Source organism: Pinus tabuliformis, chromosome 8 (assembly GCF_031772625.1).
Source record: "Pinus tabuliformis cultivar Carrire ecotype Pingquan chromosome 8, CPIR1, whole genome shotgun sequence".
In the NCBI taxonomy this organism is placed as follows: domain Eukaryota; kingdom Viridiplantae; phylum Streptophyta; class Pinopsida; order Pinales; family Pinaceae; genus Pinus; species Pinus tabuliformis.
The window spans coordinates 1,680,224,156-1,680,247,118 of NC_142294.1; the positions used below are offsets into that span (position 1 = coordinate 1,680,224,156).

General features: G+C 37.2%; 1 protein-coding gene across 1 annotated transcript; it reads left to right on the forward strand.

Annotated features, from left to right (window-relative positions):
- Positions 1 to 281: 281 nt before the first annotated feature.
- On the forward strand, positions 282 to 6,370 carry LOC149242674 (uncharacterized). Its single transcript, XM_089374300.1, has 5 exons — positions 282 to 1,658; positions 4,103 to 4,166; positions 5,051 to 5,215; positions 5,528 to 5,593; positions 5,676 to 6,370. The coding sequence occupies exons 1-5, from the start codon at positions 1,324 to 1,326 to the stop codon at positions 5,910 to 5,912; spliced, it is 867 nt and encodes a 288-aa protein (XP_089230426.1). The 5' UTR covers positions 282 to 1,323; the 3' UTR covers positions 5,913 to 6,370.
- The last annotated feature ends 16,593 nt before the right edge of the window (positions 6,371 to 22,963 follow it).

The following is a 22,963-nucleotide window of genomic DNA, read 5'->3' on the forward strand; positions in this document are numbered from 1 at the left end:
TTGAACTCCTACTTCAATTTTAATTCAAACTCTGCAGTGTTTCTCTCCTGTGATGTTGAAAACAACATAATCCCTTTCTTGTTTCATATTAAATGTTGTTTCCCAACACTACATCCCCATTGGCCATTTGGATGTGGTTACAGTCATACTTGAAATTAAAGGCAGACTATAATAAGTAGAAATTGGACTCTGTTGTTCTTTCACCGGCTCCACCCGGTTACCCCGCACGAGTCTTCCGTTATGTTCAGCAAAAACTCATGGAAACTTATTTAAAGATAAGTGACAAACGGGGGAGAACAAACATCTTTTTCTGCCATAATTAAATATGTTGTTGTCACGGGATGCGATACGAGCCGTTGAGCTACGAAACCCTCGACTCTAAGGACCGATTCCTGGGATTTTTTATCTGCCTTTTATGTGGCAAAAACTGCGGCAAAATCGAATTCAGCTAAAGTGCTGATTTTTAAGCTCAAGATCGTGCAAGAATCCCCGAATACATTGAAAACGGCAGCCGATTCACAGAATTTAGAGTCTCAGGGTGAGAAACGGTGCATCTCCCGGCGAATAATAGTGCATTTTATGTGTTCTTTTGTCCCTGGTTATGCAATCGACGGTAAGACGTTGGAATTTGAGAAATGATCACGCTAAGTACCGGCTTTTGAGTAATTTAGCCGCTAAAACTCTTCAATGAGGTAAGGGAGTTTTTTCGTGATACAAAGGTCGGTGATTATTTTTCGGTGGAGATTGCTTTTGGTTTTTTATTAAGCCCAAAGGATTCTGTGGAACGGGCTTCGAACCTCGGCGGGCTGTTTAGGCATATGCATTTATGATATTTGCTCGTATATATCTGTAAAGACGGACATTGCAGGCGACATCTAAAAGTCTGTACAGAAAAGCTTTATATAGGAACTCGTGCAATTTTACGGAGATATTTGTATAACTTTTTTTATATGCATCAAATAAGATCAAATGTATAGAATCTTTGAAAACCTTGGTCTGAAATTTGTGCGGCATATTTGTAGCATTTTGCCGTGCATAGAGGTAATATGAGAAAACATTTATAAGCTTTGAAAAGAAAAGCTTTGAATGAAAATTTAGGCAACTGTGAGTTGTAAGTCCGGTGAAATATCTTTACAGTTAAGCTTTGCACAGAAAACCTTGCAGCGGATTTTTTTGGGGACTGAGTTATAAGGGCCGGGGAATATCAAAATATCTATACCTTGCTACGGAAATCCTTTGAATAGAAATTTGTGCAAGTGTGAGTTGTAAGCGCTGGTCAAATCTTTATGCACCAGCCTTTCTTTTTGATAAAAATTTCAAGTGATGGAGGTCGAGAAAGGCTGCAAAGGATCTCAGGATGGGGAAATTAAAGGCGAGTTTGCAGTGGTTAATGTTTTGCAAGAAGGGGGATCTGCGATTTGTAAGGATGGGAGGCCTAGTACTGGTCATCAGGATTGTGTCTTGGAATCCCCCAGTGAGGGAATGCCGGTGCTTGATTTTGATGTCCTCTGTGCGACCGTGGCTATGCAAAGTGAAAACTTGTCGTTTGAGTTTCAGAGGTTGTCAGACCGGGAAGCCGGTGGAGGAGTGCATAGGATGTGGGAAGGTGACCTGATGGATTGCTGCGATGACCGCAACATTTTTCTGCGGACAGCTTTGTATGTTTTCTGGCCCTGTTTATCTTCAGTCTTTAATGCTGGAGCATGGAACTTGTTATTTAGGCCTTGTGTCGGGGTTTCAATTTTTTGTGTTCTTTCTGGGTGGGCGAAAAGGAGTTTTTATTTAAATAGAACATGAAAAAACACATACAGATCATCAGGACTGGGCCTGCTAGTGAGGAATTAGCCCTTTATTTGGCTTCACAAAAAGGATTATCTCATTTCGCATATATGAGCTTAGATGCCTTTTTATCACACTACTGTTATTAGATATATAATGTCTCAAGTCTCTCAGTCATGGGGTCTGTATACCAGTCCTTGGCCTGATATGATGCCTTAAAACCATACAAAAGTGATTAGTTGCAAAACATCTAACGACAAAAGTATTATCTTAAAAATTTAGCTTTGGACACCCGACGATTTGACCAGAGAATATATTTAGAACAAGGAACAGAAACCAGATTGTTTAGCATGATATCAAATTGAAGAATGTAGGTGGAACTTCTGCTGCGTTGCCAGCCAGACTTCAATTTCCTTGCTAATGAAACTTTTCATTTTCCTAATCTCAATCTTGTGAAAAATATACTCTATAAATAATGGTCGGATTGCCATGTGGTTTTCCAATGATTGCGGTCTTTCTTCCACAGTTGCTTCAGACCTCTCTAGTGGTTCAATAGCTTTGATTCTTTTTCCTTTCCTCCCGTTTGAGATTGCATGAAACTCCTTTTTCAACATGTCCAAGTTTCCTGTTAAGTCACTCCCAAGATCCACCAAAGTATCTTTACTTGCACACTCCCAGTCCAGGCCCTGAACATATTTCTCCTTGCCTTCATCTGCTTCAGCTCTTCTGGAGAAAACCACCAGTGGCCACCTTCCTCCTAGACATTCTCTTCCTCCCTCGGGGTTTTCCTTGATGTTTACAGTTATCCAGTTTCTCCCAGTACGGTCAAAGATGGCACAGTTTGAAAGCTTGCACATTACTGGCTACAATTCAGTATAATTGTCAAATTGATCCTCTGTCTCCATTTTTTTGTTTCTTTGACTCAGGCTGGGTAAAAGCTCTCCTTCCTCTCCTTGCTTTCCTTGTCAATGGAGTTGGTTTCATCCTCATGCTATCTTGCTTCGACTCTACCTTCAATGTACTTTTGAAAGGCCAGACCAATTTCCCCGTTCTGCCTTTCTCTTGAGAGTGGATAGGTTTCATTGTTTCTCCAGACTGAATGGAAGCAAGTGAGAGAATGACCACCTGTAATAATCTTCCCATCCCAGCCCCTCCATCAATGTGCATGCCAGCTGATAATTTGTTTTGCTGAACTTGCCCAATCATGTTCCTGGTGGCGATTAATTCAGCTATCATCACCACACTCAAAATCTGATAAATAGGCAATATTGGGATTAACTATGTCAGTGGCTTTTTAATGATTGAATCATCAATAGTCTGCAACATGCTGCTTATGTTATCTTGAATTTCTAAGAGACATCCTTTTCCATGCTACAGAAGAGTCTATTGACTGATATGTTGTTGGCATTCTAAATATTTTTCCCGTTGTCGTTGGAAATTGGGATTCCACCAACCTGACTTAATACATCAGCTCTTACCAATTTAGAGCTCCAATGTGCTAACAAGGTATCTAGCTGAGATTTAAGTTATTTAATACGGAGTAGGTTCATCATTCCATTTTCAAGGCATTAGAAAATTTTATTGAAAGGACGATGAGATTTCTTATATTGTTGTTAATTTGTGCAAATTGCAGTAGTCTATTTGGAAGGCCTTTGCAATTGAATGACCACAATCTAAGAATTTTTTAAACTGGTTAATCAAAGGATCAATTTTGTGGGTTGTTTAAGTTACTTTTTGTATGTCTTGGAAATGTTTAATTTCTAACAGTTTAATGCATTTGTCTGTTCCCTTGATAGTTTTACTGAAATAACTACCAGTTTGTTTTAAAAGCACTCAAGGTCAAATATTAAATTTATAAATTTGATGGGCTTTTTAAATAGGTTTCATATTTCAACTTCTTGAAGATGCCACGTTTTGAGGTAGTGTTTTATGTCCTATCTGCAAGTTTATTGAAATTGTAGGATACAGCAAATGGGGTGGTCAGTTAAATGTAGGAGTTACAAGTAACTTTCACTATTAATTCCAAAAATAAATGCCAGGGAGATCAAATAGCTTGTTTAATTGAAATCATTTTACGTAAGTTTGTGTGGTTCTAATTCATAAATATCTTCAGTTTTCTCCAAAATGTGAGGTCTAGTATCTGTGTAAGCCATTTATGTTTTGGAAAAACTCTCATTTAATTGAGGGGCTGGAAGGAAAAGTAGCTGGAAGGTTCAAGATGCTCAGATGCATAATTGAACACATTATTGAGATTTGTCATCCATGACCTGAGCAACTTTCTATTTGAAAACACCATCCTGATATAATTTCTTTGTAATTGCAGCTGCCCATTCTTCACATTTGGAAAGAACATGCAAAGGGCTGGTTTTGGGACATGCGTTGGTCAGGTAAATCATTCCTCAATTCCTGAATTGACCGAGTATCCAAAATGTCTGCACTGTTCAAGCAACAAAGTTTTAATATCTATATTGAATATTGACATATCACGAGTACAGCCTTTGGATAGGCTAAAACCTACCAGGAGGGTTCATGTAAAGAATTTTATTTTTTGTGCTGTTTGGAGCCATGGAGACAAAATGTAAATGAACTTTTCTGTTTTGGCTCTCTGTTTCTCACCTTCCATAAGAGGTCTATAATTCCAAAACTGGTGGATCAAAGGTTTTGGAAAAGCCTTTGAGCTTCATATATTGTTTTAATGATGAAAATGTACGCTGTAATTTAAGCAACAATGAAAGAGCTAAAGGTTGTGACCTAAGTGGATTGAAGAAAAGCAGGGATAGTCACCAATGTAGGAGTTCTATGGCTTGTGAGTTTTCTTGGTTCCCTAGAAGTTTATAATTCTAGAACTCATATATCATAGCCTTGACTCTTAGGAAAAGCTTATGAGATTCCCTTGAGCTTTATATCTTGTTTTGCTGATGAGAAAATGCAGATGACTGTTTAGAAAAAGTTGCCTAAGAGTATATGAGAGAAGGGTAGGTGCAGTCACCATTGTCGGAGTTCCATGGCGTGTGAGCTTGGGAACTCTCTTTTGTTCCTTCGAAGTTTATAGTTCTGGAGCTTCATGATCAGAGTCTTGAGTCTTGACTCTTTGGAAAAGCCTCTGAGCTTCAGATATTGTTTTGCTGATTAGGAAGTTCAGTTGAAATTTAAGAACAAATCAAAGTAGGTATAGTTAAAAAATGTGAACATAACAAGATATATGCAAAGTAAGTATAGTGTAGAATTCTGTATAATCTCTATATTTTGACATGTAAGTTCATTTGTCCAGGGTCTTGCCCATTTTCTGCTTGGTATATGTGCTTTCTCCAGTTACATTGCTTTTGGAGTGACCAAACTGTATAGCTTGCTGTACCTTGCTATTGCTTTCACTCTCTTAATGGCTGCATATGCTGGGTATTTTCGAACACAAATTCGGGGGCGGTTTAACATCAAGGTATCACTTCGAGTGCTTTGTATAAGATTTTGTCTTTTCCAAATGTGAGGCAATCAGTACTCTGACATTTTTATTGGAAGCAATGAAAAGAGTGGATCTTCTCTTTGGCATTTTGTGCATATCTGTTTCTCTGATCATACTGTCATGCATAGGGTAGGGAAAGAATATGCATTTGTCTTGTTTGTGCTATGCTTCTCTCGAGAAGTGTGACCATCATAATACGCTTGGAAAGACTATGGTACATTCTGCTGACTATTTAGTATTATTGTTTGTTTCACCAATGTTTTCTAAATTTAATTGATACACTTGCAGGGTAGTGATAGAGCCCTGGATGACTGCTTGCATCATCTATTGTGTTCATGCTGTACTCTCTGTCAGGTATGTGCAAACATGGGATTTTAGATTTGCCTATCATTGATTTTGAAGTTTCTAATGGTTATGGGTTTCCATATGTGCACAGGAAGCGAGGACATTAGAAATGAATAATGTACAAGATGGTACATGGCATGGTAGAGGTGATACCATATTGGTAGGAACTTATAGAGAGTCTGACAGGTCTCCCATAGAACTTCAGCAGCCTGCAACCTTAACAGTCTCACCTGAGGCATGTAGTATGGACAAGGGTGACCATGCATGGAATAGAAGATCAGATCAAGCAGAACCTTTAGTTGGATCAAAACACGATTTTTTCTTGTAGCGGTGTCTAATTTAGACGCTGCTCTGTAATTTTTATGGGTGTAGCTCTTTGTACAAACCAGCTACAACTTCCCAACAATTTATCTTGCAAAAAATGTATTTTCTAGTGTTGTAGTAGCATACAGTTGAATTATGTTCTGTTATAGCAAGCTGCATCAGAGCCATTTCTTTTAAAACTGATTGGTGGTTATTGATGTAGTGACCCAAAACCTGTGCCTTATCCAGTGATTTCCGAGAATAAGGTTTTGAAAGGCCAACTGTTGATCCTGATCGAACCTTATGAAATGAAAGATTGATCTAGGGTGATGCCTTTTACGGGCAAAATGTGCCCTGGATTTATTCACAGGTTGCACTTGCATGCATACCCAACTACCCATGAAGGTCACAGGACTGACAATGAAATAGTTTATAATGTTTTTTTACAGTTCTTTTTATGCGGGGAAAAAACTTCTTTTACCATCACAAGTTATCTCATACTCCATTTTGGTGTCTCATTAAGTTGTGACCTTGAAATTATTATAATTATTATTATTATAATAAATGCTCTCCTTTTTTTTTTATCAAAATTTTATTATTATAATTTAAATACATTTCTTTATTTGAAATACTTGTAATTGTATTGCATACATATGTTCAATCTCTTGGTACTTCCATGTGTAGTTTAAAAGGCTATTTGGGGGTTTGTGAGCATAAACATTCTACTAGTGCTCGAGGAAGTAGTGAGAAAACAATTATTGGGTAAAATTAAACAAAGGTATTATTCACCAAGGTTTATGATCCAGGGTTGATCATCAAGGTTGATCTAGTGTAGATCTGGGGTTGGGGGCCCATCACATGGTTGTGTGTCTTATAAGGTATTGATAATGGCCCTTGGAGTTGAACATATTCTCCTCAGATTATCAAGTCATAGTAGTATGGTTCACTACATGTACAATTTGCGTGTGCCTAATCATTAAGAACATGTGTTTCCTTCCAATAGGTTATAGGTTCAAATCCAGAGCGGGGTAGAGTATGTACACCTATATAGACTTTAGTCGTCAAATCGTTGTGAGGGGAGGGTCTCGAACAAGGGCTCTCATACACAAATTTGGTGTTGGCTTAGCCATGGCCTTAAAATTAGATTATTATTATTATTATTACAATTATTATTATTGAGAATGGATTAGGCATGAAATGAGCTAGACTTCTAGACCTTGATAATGGTTGGTTAAAATTTATTTTAAAAAAGACTTATGAGAGAATGTGGTGATATTTTGTTTGGTTAACGACCAAGGCCTCTTGGGAGTTGACTCCTTTTTCTTCACGGTTCTTATGACATTGTTCATGAATAACAAGTCATTGTATCTTTCTATTTATTGATGCAAATTTGAAATTGTGGGCTTGTTTAAATCTATCAGAGAAGGTTATCCATCAGCCCATGTACTCTATATGAGTGTTCAAAGCACTAGAATATATATATTTGTGCAAATAATTGACAAGAGCCTCATTTAATGATTGCCTCTTCGCAAGCCAAATCAAGGATAATTCTTGCTAGGCCATTTCATAAATGACTTGTTCCTCTCTATCTCGATGATCAAGAATCCATAGAGAATAGAGTGCATTTGTTTGATATTTCTTTGAAGGCTTCAGCCTAAAGTGCTAAAGAGAGGTAACATTATTCTTAAACAAAGGATGGGATGTATTCTACTTGACACACCATTCAAGTTTTTTGACATTCTCTTTGTTGTCTAGGCTTCGCTAAAGGAGTTATGGGATATGCTGATTGACAAAGTAGAAAAGAAAATTGAGAAGCTGATTACAAAACCAATATTCTTCGAAATTTGTACCAAATATTTAATGATCAATTATCTTTATTATTCTTCTTGTTCAATGCCATCTTGAGGTGCTTGTGAGACATTGGAGAGATCTTTGAGGCCATTTATTTGTGTTGGTTTTGAAGTGCAAAAGGATTTCATAGAATTGAATTGAATTTATGTTGTACCTCAAGAGCTCAAGGTGATATGGGTGTTTTCAACACTTATATTTAAGACAAGTTCTTTGTGTTGAGTGGATAATCAAAGTCGAGGGCCAAATTCCCTGGTTAGAGTTGCCAAGACATTTTGTTGCTCAAGGAACCGCCAATAAAAAAAGAAAATATTGGTTTGGTACAAGTCTTCGTTGAGAAAGCCAAGAACATAATGATGTCTTTGTTGAGGTTGGAGGGTGGTTGAATTCCATTTTGGCTGCTTTATATTAAAAGCATAGGATACATCCACACGTGTGAAGCACATTAATAAAAATGCCATTGAAGATCAATAACCATTGTTTACATGGTGAAAACATTTAAAGAGGAAAACAATGCACAACCCTAGCAAACACGACCACATGAACTAATTTATTAATGGAAAAAAATAATTTACATGAATATCTTTCCTAATCAATCATCAACAATAATCATACTTTTAAATATAGAGGATAGACCAATTGGATGGTAAGTCATGAATCAAATGTCCTTCATACTTTTTAAATATGGATGATGGACCAATTGCATGGTAAGCTATGAATCAAATGTCGTTAATATTAAGGAGATGTTTGCATTATTAGATCCCTCATGTAAGACATGATTGTGACTATTGGATCAATAAAATATAAAATCGCATTAAATAGACACACCAAAAGCACCTTGTGACTTCACATTACATTAGATTGTTAGTTTATAAAAACCCAACAACTAATTTGATGAACTATTAGAAATGAAAGTGTTGAACTTGAACTTTCAAAAAGATTTAATCAAACATATTGATATTTTTTTAACTATATAATGCAACAAAAAATAACACTGAAGACACAAGCATATAAAATATTCAACACCAAAAATTTACCCAGGAAACCGCAACTTGGGGAACATGCAATGCATGTGTGCTCTTTTTATTTCTTCTTAGCAAATTGCTTTTTTAGGAAATTACAATGAACATGGAAAACATCCCTTCACTCTCAACAACCCTTGAGATTCTCACTACGCCCAAATTGGACTGTGCACAACCCACTAAACCTCTCCTCTTGAGTGCAACCCTCTTTCAACCTGCGCACTATATGGAATCCGTAATGGTTTGTACATTCTTCTGCAGGGATTTCCTGAGTTGAAATTCAACTTGGCTACAAAGATCATTTAGTTGGAAAATCTAAGGGTTGTAAGGACTCTTTCCTTCTGCCTTCCTACTCTGGTAGCAATGCCCCATTGTTGAGTAAGTTGGTTACAATGGTTGAGAATAACACACAATTTTGATGCACAAGTCGAATGACCCACCCACTGCCTTATCTCCCCTTTATAACTTGGCCCGGGCTCCACAAAGCGCTTACAAGGATTTGGGTACTTCAAAATATTACGCTGGCACAAATTATATATTGACTTTAGAAAAACATATTTTTTCCTAAATCAAAACATGGGAAATAGAAAAAATATGCAAGTGGTGGACTATGGGTCCCTCCACTAAGTTTAGTGCACCTCTAAACTTCGTTGAATCCTTCCTCTAACTCCATTCAACATAGACAAGTTGACCTTAACTCACTCTTAGTGTTGAATATCCTAACACCCCCCTTAAAGATCAATGGGACATGATTGAAGGAATTTACAAAGTGATAGAAGAAAAAGGAAGGAGGCATTAGAGCCATCTTCCCTTACTCACAATTAAATTAGCTTATGTGAGGAACTTTGTGAAAATGTTAGTGACTTGATCATTTGTGTGGCGATAGTCACTTCAAGGGTCCACTTCAAGGGCATGCTATTGAAGAAACTTTCAAATGAAATATATGTGTAACCCAACGTGTTTCTTGTGCTTACATTGAATGGGCTCCTTGGTGAGTTGTTGATAGTCTCTCTATTGCACTAAAATGCAATTAAATGTTATTTGGGGAATACAATATTATAAGGCTTTGTTGAACCCTAAGAGAAGTCTAATACTCTACTTTTGTAGAACAAAAAGAAAGGGTAGTTTGTTTCTTGCATGTTGAAGTGGCAAGGCTAGAACCAAGGTTGAAAACGTATCTTGCAACATACTTTTGATCATCAAGGTCGCATGTCCAATTAGAATTTGCAAAGCCAAACAACATAGGAGATCCCCTTGAATTGTAATATATACCAAATTGCATTGTACCTTGAATCCACTAATTATTCCTATTTGTTTCCTTCTAATGTATGTCATGGGGTTCTTTCATGTACTAGGAAATGAGACCTGCAAGAAAGGAGGTGTAAGTGCGAGTACAAGTTAAACAAAGAATATTGCAAAATCATTCATGACACAAAGTGGTGTCCACTTTGTCAAAGGTGCATGGTGTGTAAAGGGAGATGATGTTGATTTACAATTATCCATGTAAAAGTTGTGAAAATTTCTGAATCTACACCAGAAATCCTACTGTAATCATTGGTTTTTCATCTCCTACTTGTATTTTTACATTCAACAAGTTATTTAATTATTAAACAACGATGAAAACACTGTTGCAGACTACACATACACACAGATCATGAATTGAAAATAGAACGAAACAAATACACAAGGAACATCGTTATTTTTGGACAAACGTCCCCAGAAAAACCCAATGTGGGAAAACCAGTGCAACAACTCTGAGGGTTTTCTATTATTAAATAGTAGTTTTGAATACAACTTTGGATGCCCTCAGCAATCCAGTTACAAAGATAAAAATATACTGTCAGAAACCCAAGTGAGATTACCACACTTGGCAAAATCTCTCTATTTCGGCCACTGGATTGGTTGTCCCCGGCTACAACTGCACTGCCCCTTTGCAGTAGTTGTGTGGGCCTGCATGGAGCACACTTGGACACTGCGTCAGCACTGCGCTGCTTCCTCTGCCTCTTGGAGCTTTGACGTCAGCGTTCTCGGTTGATCTTGTTGCTCCCCGGTTGAATTCGGATTTCTGCTGGAGGGTGGCTCTACCCCAGCGCTGGAAATGCGTGGGCCCTTCCTGGCCCAACGTTAGTCTCCCTGGGTCTGCTCTACCTCCTTTGGCATCTCTTTGCCTCTCTCTGCTGTGCATTCGAGGTCCTGGAGAAGATCCTCCAATTTCAACTATCCCTGCCCCTCTGCTGCAACAGATCACTTGTTCGATTTTCTCAGCGAACTTTGCCCCAGAAAAATTGAACTCACTGATCTCTCAAGTGTATCTCCAATTGACCCTCAAGCCTCCTCTTATATTTTTCATGTTGATGAATCAACAACTGAGATTAAATCCCTAATCAACGACTAAGATTAAAATAGATTTGATCCTCGCCACTTAGAAGTTTCTCACCCATATTCTTATTAATACCTATTAATATTTTTATTTTTCTAAGTTTAGACTTAGGAACCCATTAAGAATATTAATTATTTTAATAACTCCCCATCCAGGTGGAATTTCTCCAGACGATTTCTGGGTCTTGGATATCTCATGTGTTCTAACTCCTCCACAAAATTTCGGAGCTAAAGCACGTCCGATGCTACCCGAAATCAACACTCTCTCTTAACAAGGAATGTACTCTAGCAATACTTCTCAACAGAAGTATTACACTGATCCACTGCATCGGTCCTCTATGCTACTGATGCTTGGCCTGTTGCCCTTCATCCACTGCACTACTGCACCCTGTAGTGTTGCCCATGGCATTGCCACTGTCACTGCTACATTTGCGCTGTAGCTCCCTCTCAAAACGTTGCATCATGCTACCCATAACATTGCCACTGCTAACTGCTACACTGCAACTCAGTTACTGAGAAGTAAGTAACTGAAAGTTCACCCAAAACTGACATGCTTGTCAGTCTGGATGCCTCGTGATGCTAAAGCTATCTCTGCTGCTAATCTATGTTGACCCTCTGCTGCTATTGCACTGTTGCAAACTGCTCTGTGCCTCTCGCGCTGCTACAACATCCATTCCACTGCCTCAAAGTTTGGCACTCTAGCTCTGCCACTGTCACTCCATCACACCTCACTCCAACCAACACCCGTCATTTTTCTACTGTCATTAAGGGCTCCCGTAGTCGTATGTGATCCAAGAGTTTGGGCACTTCAAGGATCCTGCCCCGATTCATGTAGTCCTCTCAATTACAACTCCATGTTGCCCCACCTCTTCTCCAGAGGCGCATGAGCACTCATGGCACAATAGTCATCCTCGCCTTCCTTGTTAGCTTTTGCTGGAGCAACCTTCAATTCATAAGCTTCCTCCTTGCCCTTATTCCTGGGGCACTGAGTGGCATAATGTCCAAGCTCCCCACACTTGAAGCATTTGACCTTGGAAATATCCTTCTTCTTCCGCTTCTGTTGCCCTTCCCATCCTGATGATCAAAATATGCATATTAGTATGTTATTTTGATTTAATCATTGATGCTAGTATATAACAGTATCTGATAACAGTGGCAAGGGTTTGACAAGATCTGGCTTATTGATGAGTTGCATTGAAATTTCGACATGATACCTGATAGTTCATATATATGTTCTGACATATGGATTGTTTGAATTCACAGTGATAACAGATAAAGGTTTTGACTTGATAATTGATGATTTGCCTTGATGACAGTGCTATGTGGGCATAATGACTTTCAATGATTAATGTTGGCATTGATTTTGTATTGGCTTCATTGGCTTTGGCACATTGGTTGAAGTATAAACAATTGTGACTTATCCTTGGTATATGCATTTTTATCTAGTGACATAAATAATTCATATTATGATTATATGGATGGCTTGATGGAATTTGATATTGCTTAATAACAATTTGTTGACATGACAATAAATGAAGTCATGAATTGGTATTTGGATGTGAGCTCTAACTGACATTTGGTCTGAAGAGTTTGTCACATGGATATTAACATAAACTTTTATGATTTTGATATTAGTTTTGATCTGGCATCTAAGGCTTGAGAAGCTCACTTAGTTGATTTGATCGCACAATATTGATTTTTGTAAGGCTGAGCATATTGGTTTGGTCAAGTGTTATGTTTGCAGAAAGAATTGCATGAAGCAAGCTCCCCGAACCTGGTATGTCCACATTGACAATTATCTTGTGAAGCCAAGAATATGTGCAAATCCAAACCTCTACTTCGAAAGAGGTCAAAGGTATGACTTTGATTTTGGTTTTTATATGATGATGGTCTATTCTTGATAGGTAATGAGCCTTTGATGATCAAAGTAATAGGGAGATGACCTCTGAAGTTTGAAATGAAGAATCATGGCATGATGAATTACGTTATGAAGTTGGGAAAATAAAAAATATATTGTGAAGCTATTAAAGAAAGTGGAAATGAAAATCTTTAGACACTCCGATTGAATTTCAAGAAGTTATGAAGAGATATTGTTAAACCTGACTTGGCAACCGATAGTTGATTGAAGCATCGATGTTCCATGTGAATACTTGTCCATGTGTGTGTGTGTATGTGTGTGTGTTTTGCATAGAAACTGAGTGAATTCATGATTGAGCTACTTCATACACATTGAGTTGCTGCCAAGCAGCCTTCGAGATATTTTCATGGGACGATCAATTTTTGGTTTGAGATATTCTTCCTATGATATATGGCTGCATGGATGTACTAATGTTGTTTGGGATTGTTATTGATAAGATAAACACATCTAGGTGCTTCCTTAGTATGAGATTTTCCATGATATTTTTGGATGAGAAGTCTGTAGCTTTATACACAACTAAGGTTGAGTATGATGTTGATGGCATGGCTACCTGTGAGGCGGGTTGAAGAAGCTCTTTGGAGATTTGTTTGAGCAATTTATGGATGTGAAAAGGATACATTGTGATAATAATGAGTGGGATGCGATTGGCAGAAAATCCTGTATATCACTAGGACTAACACATATTCAGCCGATGCTACTAAACGAGACAAGCATAGGCTTGTGGTTGTTGTCTCCATGAGAGGGAGGATAAATGAGGTATCCTTTTTGTGATATATATTTGTTCTAATATAATATTTGATTTGATGTCCTATATGAATAGGAGAATGTTGCTATTGAGACATGATGATTGAACTCTTGAATGAGTTGTTCAAGTCAATACTAGATATGAGCATTATGATATGTTTCTAATCTACAGAGAGTAGGACTGATCGAGAACACTGAGCCAACTCTTCCCTCCTTTTTGATCTCCCAGGGTGAGGAATTGAAATGGAGGGCTCCTAGGGTTGAGGGATCTCTAGCAAGTATGGTTGTAATGTTTTTCCCCTATCTGTCACCCACAGGGCTAGATATTTTAGCTCCCCTATCTTGATCTATGCATAGTATACCCCAGTGGGCATCATGCCCACAAGTCGGGCTTATTGGGAATACCGCTCCTGATTTGGCCAACGAGTTGAGAGAGTGCTTGGAGGTGTACAACCCAAGATGATTATGATGAATGTGTTCTACCTCATGACTCTTGAGGGTCATTGTTGGGAAGATCAGTGGGAAATAGGAGGGGTTGAGATGTTCTCCTCTATGCAATGACTGCTATTTCTCGAAATAGGGTGGAAGATGTTTGCTCCCATATGAGGTGACTTGGGGTGAGAATGTATAATAGGACCTTTCCCACAGTCATGTAAATGAGGTGAGAGTGTCCCGCAGGACCTTCCGTGTTGTCATTTCGGGTTGAGACTGAGCTCCCCAATGTAGATTTAGGTTGAGATGTGCTGCCTGATATTGTTTCGGATTGAGATGTTCTCTCCGACAAGATAAAGGGTGGTCGCTTATGCTCCCCTACGATGCCAAGTTATTCTTCTTTTAGATTCAAGAATGTTCAACATATGAGCAGAAACAATCAAGAGATAAGAAGAGATGAGCAGTGACGACATTTGATGACGAGATACGTGAGATTGGATATAATTTGATGACAATATTCTTGCGATGATTACATGATGCAGTTGGAATCTATCCCTAGTTGAGAGGGTGTGCTAATTTGGTAGCTCAATGACAAATTCCAACCATGGGACAAGCTTCCTCTTTTCAAGAGGACCAATTTTTACTATTGAAGCACTCAATTTGGACAAGGGAAAGTGCATTTTTGAATTAAAGCCCGCGTGAATATTTGATCATGTCTGCGCTACAACAAATTAGACACTCTTGGAAGTCTATAAATACAAGTGACTCAACCTCATTTGGACATGATCATGAAGCATTCTTCTATTATTTTCTTTAGTTTTGGCTTGCACAGGTCTAAGGCATTTCATGGAGATTGGCTCACACACGTTTGAAATCGCAGGGTCCCAAGCTTGCACACCTGTGTAGGGTTTTGGGTCACAACCGCAGGATTTTCATAGGAATATTTTGGCTATAACTGCATGCATGTAGGCCTATGCATGCGGTTGAATGGTTTCAACTGCATGCATGACTCTATCTCAATGCGGTTGAGACTTAAGGGTTGAATTTTACAGTTGACCAAAGATTTTTTCATTTGACCTCAAATAATGATAGTTGACCGCAGGGTTCTGTATCAGGATTTTGATTATTGGCATTGTTGGGTTCATCTCATTATGTTGTTTAGTTAATTTTGCTGGATAGTTGTATGGATGCAGAGATGGATCATTGTACTCTCTTTTGCTGAATATTTCAAAGACAATTTAATAAGAAGAAGAATTTGAAAGGGTTTTCCCCATAGTAGGTTTTTCCTTGGTCTCCGACCAACCCTGGTGTCTCTATGTGTGAATTCTTTTCTTCTATTGCTCCTTTATGTTCCGCTACGTTGATGATGATGTTTTTATTTCTATATAATTGCATATGTTGTTGAATAATGTTGTAAATATGAATAATGATATGATGCTATGGGGTGAATTTAATATGAAAATGTTGAAATGTAATTATCAAAGAAAATAACAATCTATCCCTAAGAAAAAATTAATAGGAGGAATATTATTTGTGATTTTATTAGAGAGTCAATTGTTTTGATAAATGCTTATTGTACGTGTTGGTTAGAACATTGTAATCATGGATTGTGTATTGACTGCTTGCTTGCGCTGGTTGTAGCACTGCGATTTTTGATGGTATGTTGGTTGCTTGCTTGTGTAAGTAGGTGTTAGATGTAGCATTGTGATTAAATAGCTATAAATACACATTGATAGTGAGATTGCATGCATATACATGATACATTTCATAAATGTGAAAAAATCATAAGCTATAAAATGGTAGATGTTTATATGTTAAAAGGATTTAATCAACCATTTGAGATTATAGAAACCATTGATCATTTCCCTTGGTGAAGAGGCTGAAATCAATGCCTTTTTTTTCATTGGCATTATCAAGTTGACTAATATTTTAAAATTTAAAACTGATATTTAAATTGATGATAATAATCTCATTCAAGGGGATGAATTTGAGTTAATGTTGAGATTATGGTAGAACACTGATCTTTTAAATCAAAAAAGCACAATTGTAATTTAAGTGGAATATTCGTGAGCATGTGGAATGATATTTTTTGAAAATTTCCTAATCATGCTTTGGATCTTGAAACATGTGGTAATGAGAATTTTATATATGTGTGAACAACTGCAGAATTTGTGCTTTTCTTAGCATGGCGAAATGGCAGTTCGTATACTTATTTATATTATTTATTTAATGGACTAACAAGTAAATGTGTGTGGTAGGACATAGCAAGACTCAGTGGCGGTAAAAAGGAATCATGTATCATGGCATGGTACAACGAGATATGGACCAAGTCCACCAAGAACAAGAAATAGGAAAATTACTCCTAAGGAAAATAACCTTCAGGGATTTGGAGGCTGCGCTCAAGAACATGAGAGCTATCTCAAGCATGTGAAGGTTGAGTTTAAAAGTTGCAAGGTTGATAATTGGAGGCTTGTTAGGAGCCAAAAGGACTAGGAAAAATTGAATTCCATACTGAGGCAAAACTTGTCTTGCCTTCAAGCGCTGCTACAGTACACTCATAGTCTCTGATATGTGGACAAAATTATTGTTAGCAAGGCCCAGAAGAGGCCCCACGAGTATGAAAAGAAAATAAGCCTATATCATGTAGGTGTTGTGGGGAGGAACACTTGAGAAGGGACTATCCTCGCTAAAAGGAAAGGGGAACAACACCTACAAGCTTCAAGGACATGAATTTGTAATGTAAGATGTTGAAAAGGAGGAGGGGGCAACGCCTAATGCTCCATAATATATGGATACATATATTGGAAATGATTCCCTTGCAAGTTACTTGAAGGGGATTGTGAATCGAGTCAATTTTTTTTGGGACTTCTCTATTTTAATGCTTATGCTTATGTGTTTTTAATTTTTTAGCCTCATGGATTGTTTATTGACTTGATTATTGATTTGCACATGTCCATGCTACTTTGTTTGGATTTTTTATGATTTCTATTGTGAATTCAATTATTGTATTGTTGCATTTGTTTCTTTTTAAAATTTTCCTTGAAACTTTCATGCTTGGGATCTTAGGAAAAAATTGTTGGGTATGGAAGAGAATACACAAAGCTCTAGTAAGAGAGTCGAGGAGGTCCAATGCATAATTAAGGAGCATGGAAAAAAAAGATGGGAACCACTGGGCTTGGGCGATGGGTCGGGAAATACTATTGTTGTTGTATGTTGGAGCATTGATCCTAAATATGGCAACACGCATAAATAAAATTATGTACATACATAAAATTGTTTGGTGGAACTACAACATCACTACATGAGGTTCTCTTGACCTTAAATCAATTTACATTTGTAAATTTGTAATATGTTCGCGATCATGCCAATTTCTATATACATCTATGAATGCCATTGTGACTGAGAGGTTTTGACAAGAGTCATTCTTGTGAAGAATGATGGTTATATTTATTTAATGCAATTATGGATGACATGTAGGATATTGAGTGCGTAGGAAATAATTGGGAAAAATTGGCCCTGGGTGATCTATGATTTTAATATCATGTGAATATGATTCTTACATTGTGCCCATGTTGCATTATGAACAAAGAGTGTTGAAGGATATATCAACAAAACAAAAATAGTGTGATTTGCGACATGTTGTGTTCTGCCATGTGCACATGTCATGTTGTATATGTGTATACGTTGTATTGTGCCCCATATACGTGTATATATGGTTCGTAATGTGTTGGGACAGATAGGTATGGGACTGTTTCAGGGAAAATTTTAAGAACCCCCCCTAAATTTACATGTATAATAAATGGGCGAATCTCCATGGTATATAGGAAAAATGGAAGGCGATTTTATCAATAATATGATATGTATATATAATTTTTTGGCGAATCTCTCACCAGGCATGACGAATATTTTACTCAATTATAAAATCTTGTGTTTATTGAATACACAAATGAAATCATTGCATTTCTTTAAAATATCTTTTGAAATCAAAATTACCGAAATTACATATTGATAACCTAGTGGGTGTAGGATAAAATTCACCCGTGCCATTCACAGAAATCATGAGAAAAAACCTAATACTATATATAAAACCAAGAAAAATTCAAATTCATCACTTCTAGAGACCTCATAACCACCCTGCCAATACACAAGTATGTTCCTGTTTGCAATTAGAAAAATTACCCAAATTACAATCTATTTACTCCACTTCTAGGGACTTCGTAACCACCCTGCCAATACACAAGTATGTTCCCGTTTGCAATTAGAAAAATTACCCAAATTACAATCTGTTTACTCCAGCATATGTTGGAAAGTTATAGAAGGATGACTAGTGCAATCAATCCATTCCTTTTAGCCCTGGATTTGTTTCAGTTTAAAACAGAAGTATACAAATATACTTGTCCAATGTCTATGCTTTAACCATTCACCTTAAGATGTTTTTACAATATAATTTCCTAAGTCTATTTAATATCTTCATTATCATAAAAACCAAACTATATCCATCTTAACTCCACATCTACCACTCTTAGGGGGATGAAATCTATTTATCCCTCTGAGCACTTGGTAGACCCAGAATTAAGATGGATCTAAGATATAATTTCCCCTTTAAATAGTCTATGCTCACATGAATACCATGGGTCAATACCATGGGTTATCATAAACCTGGAGCTTAAAAATTACTATTAGTAATTTATAAAAATTAATAAAATTATTAGTTGATTTTTATTTTAACCAAGCTAAAATGTTTAACATACATTAAATTACAACATCCATTTTTACTCTTGATCAGATCAAATATTTTTTCACTCTATGCTAGTTTTCATATCACGATATTTGATACCTCTCGGGGGTTAGTAGATCCAGAGTAAAGATGGATCTATGCTGGTTTAATTCCCCCATTTAAGGGTTAGTAGATCCAGAGTAAAGATGGATCTATGCTGGTTTAATTCCCCCATTTAAATAGGCTACATTCCAAGTGAATACCATGGGTCAATACCATGTGCCATTTTGGTGAATACCATGGGTCAATACCATGTGCCATCTTTATTTTTATTAATAATAATATTAGGGTTAATAATGTTTTTTTGCATGGTATTAATAACAATCTAGTCCATGGTATTTGTCCCATAGTATAAATATAAGGTGACTTATGGAGTAAATATAAAAAAATGTTTTATTTGTTTACCATACCTCTCGTTTATTTATATTTTTATTAATTTACCATACCATTCATAAATACAAGGTGACTTATGGAGTAAATATAAAAAAATGTTTTATTTGTTTACCATACCTCTCGCTTATTTATATTTTTATTAATTTACCATACCTCTTTTACAAATATGGTATTTGGCCCATAGGATTCACTTAAATAAAACCTCTTTCTTGAGCCTTCATAAATAGAACGAGGGTTATGGACTAAATATAAAAAGAGGTTTTATTTATTTACCATGCGTCTAGTTTATTTATATTTTTATTTATTTACCATACCTTTTGAGTAAGTATAAAAAGATGTTTTATTTATTTACCATACCTCCACTTTACTTATATTTTTATTTGTTTACACCCTTTCATGTATATAAGGTGACTTATGGAGTAAATATAAAAATGTTTTATTTATTTACCATACCTTTCATTTATTTATATTTTTATTAATTTACCATACCTCTTTTATAAATATGGTATTTGGGCCTTTGGCCCATAGGATTCACTTAAATAAAACCTATTCTTGAAAATGGGCGAATGGAAGGTTGTAACTCCTAATTTCAAGGGCTAAATTTATCTTTTTTACCCTCTCCCTTAAAATAAGGTGGGCTATTTGAGGTGATTTGTAAAAATGTACTATGATACAAAATATTCGCCCACTAAAAATTTAAAACCCCTTAATTTCGCCAAAGGGCGAACATTCGCCCCTAAAATCACCCCTAGATTGTTTGGGCCTATGTGCTATGCAAAAGAATTGACTTGAGGGTGGAGGAATAAGCCTCTGGATTCCCTTGAGGGTGGGGGCATAAGCCTATGGATTCCCTTGAAGGTGATTTGAGGGTGGAGACATAAGCCTTTGTATTCCCATAAGGGTGGAGGTACCAACCTTTGGATTCCCTTATTGCTGATTAAGGATGGAGGTATAAGCCTCTGTATTCCCTTGTTACCAATTGAGGGTGGAGGTATAAGCCCCTGGATTCCCTTGTTGTTGATTGAGGGTGGAGACATAAGCCTATGGATGCCCTTGTTGTTGATTGAGGGTGGAAGCATAAGCCTATGGATTCCCTTGTTTTGGAAAAAGGTGGAGGTGGGACACCTTTGGAATCCCTTGATACAATGATTGACAAGACAAGAGGTATAATTTACATCATTACAATTTCTTTATGATGAGTCTCATGAGAGATTGTATGCCATGTTACAAAAAAGCATGGGAATTCCCAGTCTGGGTTAATGGAGTTGACTATAGGACAAACAATTAGCAGCTTGAATATATTAAGTGTACAACAAAAACACTAGGCAAACTACAAGGAGCTACAAAAAGTGGTTGATCCAAGGAAAATATTTCATGTCTATTTAGTTGTTGAGAAATGTTGCATTATAAATCTTATAGTGATTTATGATGTGACTAAGCATGTTTTGCATTGTGTTTAGAATTAAAACGATGAGGACGATGTTTTTTCACGGGGGAGGAGTTTGTGATAGTTAAGGAATTTGATATTGTGGGAAAAATATTAAGATCCATTCCCTTAAGGTTTAATCCTAAAGTTTCAACTATTGAAAAGTTATTAAACATTCAAAATTTGAATATGGATACTCTTCACGAAACTCTTACTACATACAAACTAGGAACAAAAAAAGAGAAGGTATGATCCAGGGAAGCCATGCTTAAAGTAGCCAAGGAAAGGAGCAAGAATAAGCTTTAGGAAGACTCTAGTCATGAAGCAAATGAAGAGATAGTCAAATTTGTGTGTTGTGTCTCCATGGCATTGGTGTCTATGATAGAATCTTAAATATTTGATGCTACCAAACCAAGAATCACAGCAAAGCTACTTTGGAACAACAAAACAATATAGTAAATTTACAAGTGTACAAGAACGTAGACAAATTTTTACAAAATGTAAAATATGTACAATTAAACCAACTTTGTTATATTACATCATCTCATAATACAACTGTCTAGGGATCCCATACTAGGGATAATGGACCTCAAAATCCACTAGTACAAGACAACACAGAATAAAATATAATCTGGCGATCTAGCTGTTGATGTGCACCTCACAACTTATTTGTCATATCCTATAACCTGTTGGTCCTTCTGCTCCCAATCTACTCACTAGTTGATCCTTAATCCATCAAGGAACACCACATAGAGACTCCAGGAGGGCTACCACCTATCACTGCTGAAAGTTTCTTCTACTGTAGTGAACTTTGGCTGATCCAAAATTGCTCCTCTAGGATGGCCAAATCCCTGAGCACCAATATGCCTTCTTAGTATCCTCCTTTGTCCATAAAGGAGCTGCTAAGGCCTCCAACAAATTCTCCCACCTTAAGCTATCAAAATCCCTTTATGACTACTTTTCAGGGGCTGCTATTGAGCACTGTCACATTGCCCTCCAACAACTCTTCAAATGCACAATCCAACAACCAAAATTCACTGTGAAATATACTTCTAGGAAAGGGCTTATAACCACCCTAATTAGCCCTCTTCCACTTGGCTTCCACAGAGTGAACAACAATCCTTTCTAGGACACCATCCACCTAACAAAAAACTCAATCTTTATTCAACAAAATCAACATACCTAGCTGTGCACGTTACTGAAGCTTCCTTATTGATTAGGGAACCCAACTGCTCCTATTGTAACCAACAAAAGAAACTCAAAAAAATCCTATAGGCTTTGGCCTATCTCCCACAATGGACGTCCATGCCTCTCTACTACTTTATCCCACCTATGCTTCTTGTTGCAGACTGCTACCCTCGCAAAAACCCTCCAACAGGGTTGCGGCCTGGTCTCCACAAGGAATAAGGGTTGTGAACCTCACAACAGAGATGAATCAACCTCCAATACCCATGCACAAGTTTCCAGATCAACCTTTAAGTCCCGGGGCCTTCTCTTTCTCCTACTCGGCCCTATAATAGAATCAAAATCACCCAAATGTCCTCCACAAATTCATCTTCCTCTTCTAAGAGATCGACTGCCTTCTTATTGGGAATCTATGAGTTGATGCTCTTGTGGATGCCTAAAATGATATCCACCACCTCATATTTATACAAAATATGAGGGGTCCCAAGAGACATGACTTTTGGACACATCCATCTCAAGCCTACATGACTTGTATGTCCAAAAACCCAACATTACATTCAAAAATTCATATCTCCACTTAGACATATTGGAATTTGATGATTCATGACGCGTTGGATTCTCCTCACCATCCTCTATCATATCCATCCATTACATTCCTAGTGGGCCTCATGGATTCACACCCACAAGCTCAAATGCAAATCCCACACCTTGGGTTCCAAGCCCACAATTCCCTATTGTGGTGCTCCAACCTCCAAACCCTGAATCCTAGGGCTTGGAGTATCTCCCAAGCTACCAAAAATCAATATTGTGAGAGAGCTAAAAAGGGGAATTGGAAAGTTCAAAGGTAAGATTCCATTTTAATGTTTTGAATGTGGTAGAATAAGAAACTACACATATAAATGTCCTTATGCAAAAGTAAATGATAGTGACGATGAAGTAAAATTCAAACCTA